General features: G+C 29.5%; 1 protein-coding gene across 2 annotated transcripts in view; it reads left to right on the forward strand.

Moving 5' to 3' along the window:
* The window catches only part of LOC108752113 (tyrosine-protein phosphatase corkscrew), a 24,197-nt gene extending 21,419 nt beyond the window's left edge, over positions 1–2,778 (forward strand). For both annotated transcript variants that reach the window (XM_018492737.1, XM_018492738.1), the window contains exons 10-11: positions 1,552–1,703; positions 2,422–2,778. In XM_018492737.1, the coding sequence (XP_018348239.1) occupies positions 1,552–1,703; positions 2,422–2,577 (308 nt within the window). In that variant the 3' untranslated portion in view covers positions 2,578–2,778. The remainder of the gene's footprint in view (positions 1–1,551; positions 1,704–2,421) is intronic.
* Positions 2,779–3,463: the final 685 nt, after the last annotated feature.

Raw genomic sequence — 3,463 nt, forward strand, 5'->3', positions numbered from 1 at the left:
CACCCACAGGCCGCCCTGTGCGACACAATCACTTTAAATGTTTACGGGAGTCATTCATGCCCGGCGTATTTGTTTTTAATGGATTAAGTGATTTGAAAAATATTAAAAATGAGAGAGAGAGAAAGATTTATAATTTAACAAAACTATTTGTTTAAATATTTTATTTGTGTACAAATGTGAACACATGTAAGTATGGTAAGTAGTACGTTTAAAAATTTATAACTTTTGATTAAATCAATGAAATCTAGCAATTAAAAAAGGAAAATAAAATTCAAAATTTATATTTTAATAAAAAAATGTCAAATTTTTTAAATTTAAATGCTTAAACTCAGGACATAAAATCTTACAATTTCGAAATTTATAAAAATAGGCATTTCTATAACAAATTGACATTTGACTTAAAAAAATTAATTTTTATTCAAAATGTCTGTAATCTCATAAATAAAAAAATACATACGGGATGACATTGTAAAAGAACGAATAAATTGTAACATCTCTTTTGCAGATTTGCTATTTTTATTCTAAGATACTAAATAAAAATTTTTTTGTTATATTTAGGGTCCAGTAAGTTTTGACAAAGCGCTCGTGTGTAGACTAAACTGAATCGAAAATCGTCTACTACTTTGCAATTTTTGCAATAGTTAAAGATAAGATATTAATTACTAAAAATCGCTGAATATTAGTTTTCAATAATTTTTTACTCAAATACTATTATATCAATTTTACAGAAAAACATTAAGAAACAAAAATTGTTTATTTTCTTGTCATAAAGTTTTGAGAATTTTTTTCAGAATTTTTTAATATCGTTTTTTCTCATGTTGGTAAAGATAGTTACCAATATACATATAAGAAAATGCAGTTGGAAAAGTTAATAAAAAATTCTGAAAAAATTCTTAGTGTTCTATGAGAAGAAAATAAATTTTTGTCTCTTGCTTTTTCTGTAAAGTTAATAGTATTTGAGTAAAAAATTATTGAAGTCAATATTCAGCAATTTTTAGTAATTAATATCTTGTTAATTATTGCGAAAATTGCAAAATGGTACAGTAGAACTTTTCGATTCAGTTTAGTCCGCTTTTTATCTACACAAGAGCGCTTTGCCAAATTTACCGGACACCCTATGTTTTACTTATAAAAATAATCAAGAAAGACGAAAAAATTATTTTCTTATTTGTACACAACAAGTATGCGTTAAGTGTATACAGGGGTCATTTATCCGCTACACAGCGAAAAAATGATGTCCACTATCGGGCTTTCACGGGCATCTTCCATCTCACAATTTTTTTTTAGGAGAACGGCGCATCTGTATTTACTTGTTTTCAAAATATTCATAATTTTAAAAATCGCCTAGATACAAATGACCCTCATATACATGGTGAGAGTTAAGTTCTTGTATAATTAAAGACGCTAAATATATAATATTTGGCATATAATATCAATGGCATATTACTAATGAGAATGTATCTTTTATGATTTATTGTGAAATGATTATTAATTTACTTTTACTTATTATGATATACATTAATAACATATTATTTAATTTTTTATGTTTAGGATTGGATTGTGAAATTGACATTCAACGTACGGTACAGCGAGTACGTGCGCGAAGATCAGGAATGGTTCAAACAGAGGCGCAATATAAATTTGTCTACCTTGCTGTTCTACATTATATTGAGACTGTGTCTCAACGAATGCAAGCAGAACAGGTACTAAATTTTATTACCATGTTATAACATAAACAATTATATATTATATGGGGCGTTCTCTGTTAAATCGGCCACCCTCCCCTTCCCCGACTCAGCCCATTTAAATTTTTGAGATGAAATGCTTTAAAAAGGCTTTTAAAATTTTCCTTAAAAGGTTTATTTTTCAATGTCATATAACGTTTTTGAAAATTCAAAATGGCGGACTCAAAATGGCGATTTTTTTTCAACACGATATCCAGTGGTTATCAAGACATTTGCGTAAAAAATTTCAAATGATCGAAAATTAGTTCTTTAGTAGTATTTCTTATAAGGTAAAAGTTTAAATACTTATTAAATTATCATATTATTATCCTGTAGAAATTCTAAATTGTTTTTAACGCTCAATAATATTTCCATCGTAGATTTTTTCACGACGTCCTTTGTCGGGAAGAGAATGATCGAATTATAATTTAAAATTTTGTCGCACGCACGCACATGGATCAGACCTCTACATCACATTGTGCACGTTTATTCACGATATCATTAATTTTTCCAATGTCTTTTTATTCCAGTCGCCATTTTGAATTTTCAAAAACGTCATACGGCAATGAAAAATAGACATTTCAAGGAAAATTTTAAGCCCTTTTAAAGAATTTTATCTCAAAAATTGAAATGAGCAGGGGGCCGATTTAATAGAGAACGCCTCATGTATTTTTTAATTGATTTGTTTTTTTTATAGAAATCACTTCAGTTAGGTAGAGAATACACCAACATTCGTTACAAAAGCGAGACGAACGCTTCCACGACTGCTGTTGTGAGCGAAATTTCTACTCCCACTTATACGCCAACAATCCCTCCAACATCACCACTCAGTTATGGTCTGAGGCCAAAGTAATTCTTTTTAGGCTCCATCGGTTTCGCATATATTCGAGAAAGCAAAGAAGAGGCTTTGTTATTCTTTTGCTCTCTCTTTCTCTTTCTATCTTCTACTTCTCTATTACTATAAGTAATATTACAAGGAAAACGTAATACACAATATATTCTGAGATTCGCAGAAATGTATTTCGCTAAGAGATTGACTTTTGAATTTTGCCTCTCTTATAAAATTTCTTTTATTGACACTTTTTTTTGTGTACACTCATGATATATTTTTTAAATAGTTGGATCATGAATATTCATATACAATATTATACAAAAAATATATACATAAGTTGTAGAGGAAAAAAAAAGTTTATATGTTTATCAATCTATAATCTTTTAAATTGGAATCACATTATGCTTGATTTCTTGAATGACAAGCATGTACTGCTATGCTTGATGCTTGCTAGAATAGTTCATGCATTGAGCGCAGCATGCTTCATGCATCAAAGAGGCGAAAGGTCCTTACACGAATATGATATATTTTTCCATATACTGCTGTTAGCGCTATCTTGTAAGCCTGATGCCGCATTATCAATAGTAAGTAAGCAGTGAAAAAATTGATAGAGTCGAACGGGATTTGAATTTGGGATCTTTTGTTCTCGTACCTCTAATATTAAGTATGGTCACGAATACTTCGTTGCAATTAACATTCCGTTCTGTCTACATAAAAGTCTACAGAAAAATGAAACTTGAAACATAATTGGGTATTAGATTTGACTGATCTCTTGTTGAGATATACGCGAACTTTTCGCTCTATCTAATCAACAATGTTTGTTAAAGCTTGAATTTGGTGTTTCTTATTTATAGCTTGTTTCCTTGCATCACTCAAATGATTAAGAACATTCATATGAGCAGATTAT

The sequence above is a fragment of the Trachymyrmex septentrionalis genome, unplaced genomic scaffold (assembly GCF_001594115.1).
Source record: "Trachymyrmex septentrionalis isolate Tsep2-gDNA-1 unplaced genomic scaffold, Tsep1.0 scaffold54, whole genome shotgun sequence".
NCBI lineage: Eukaryota > Metazoa > Arthropoda > Insecta > Hymenoptera > Formicidae > Trachymyrmex > Trachymyrmex septentrionalis.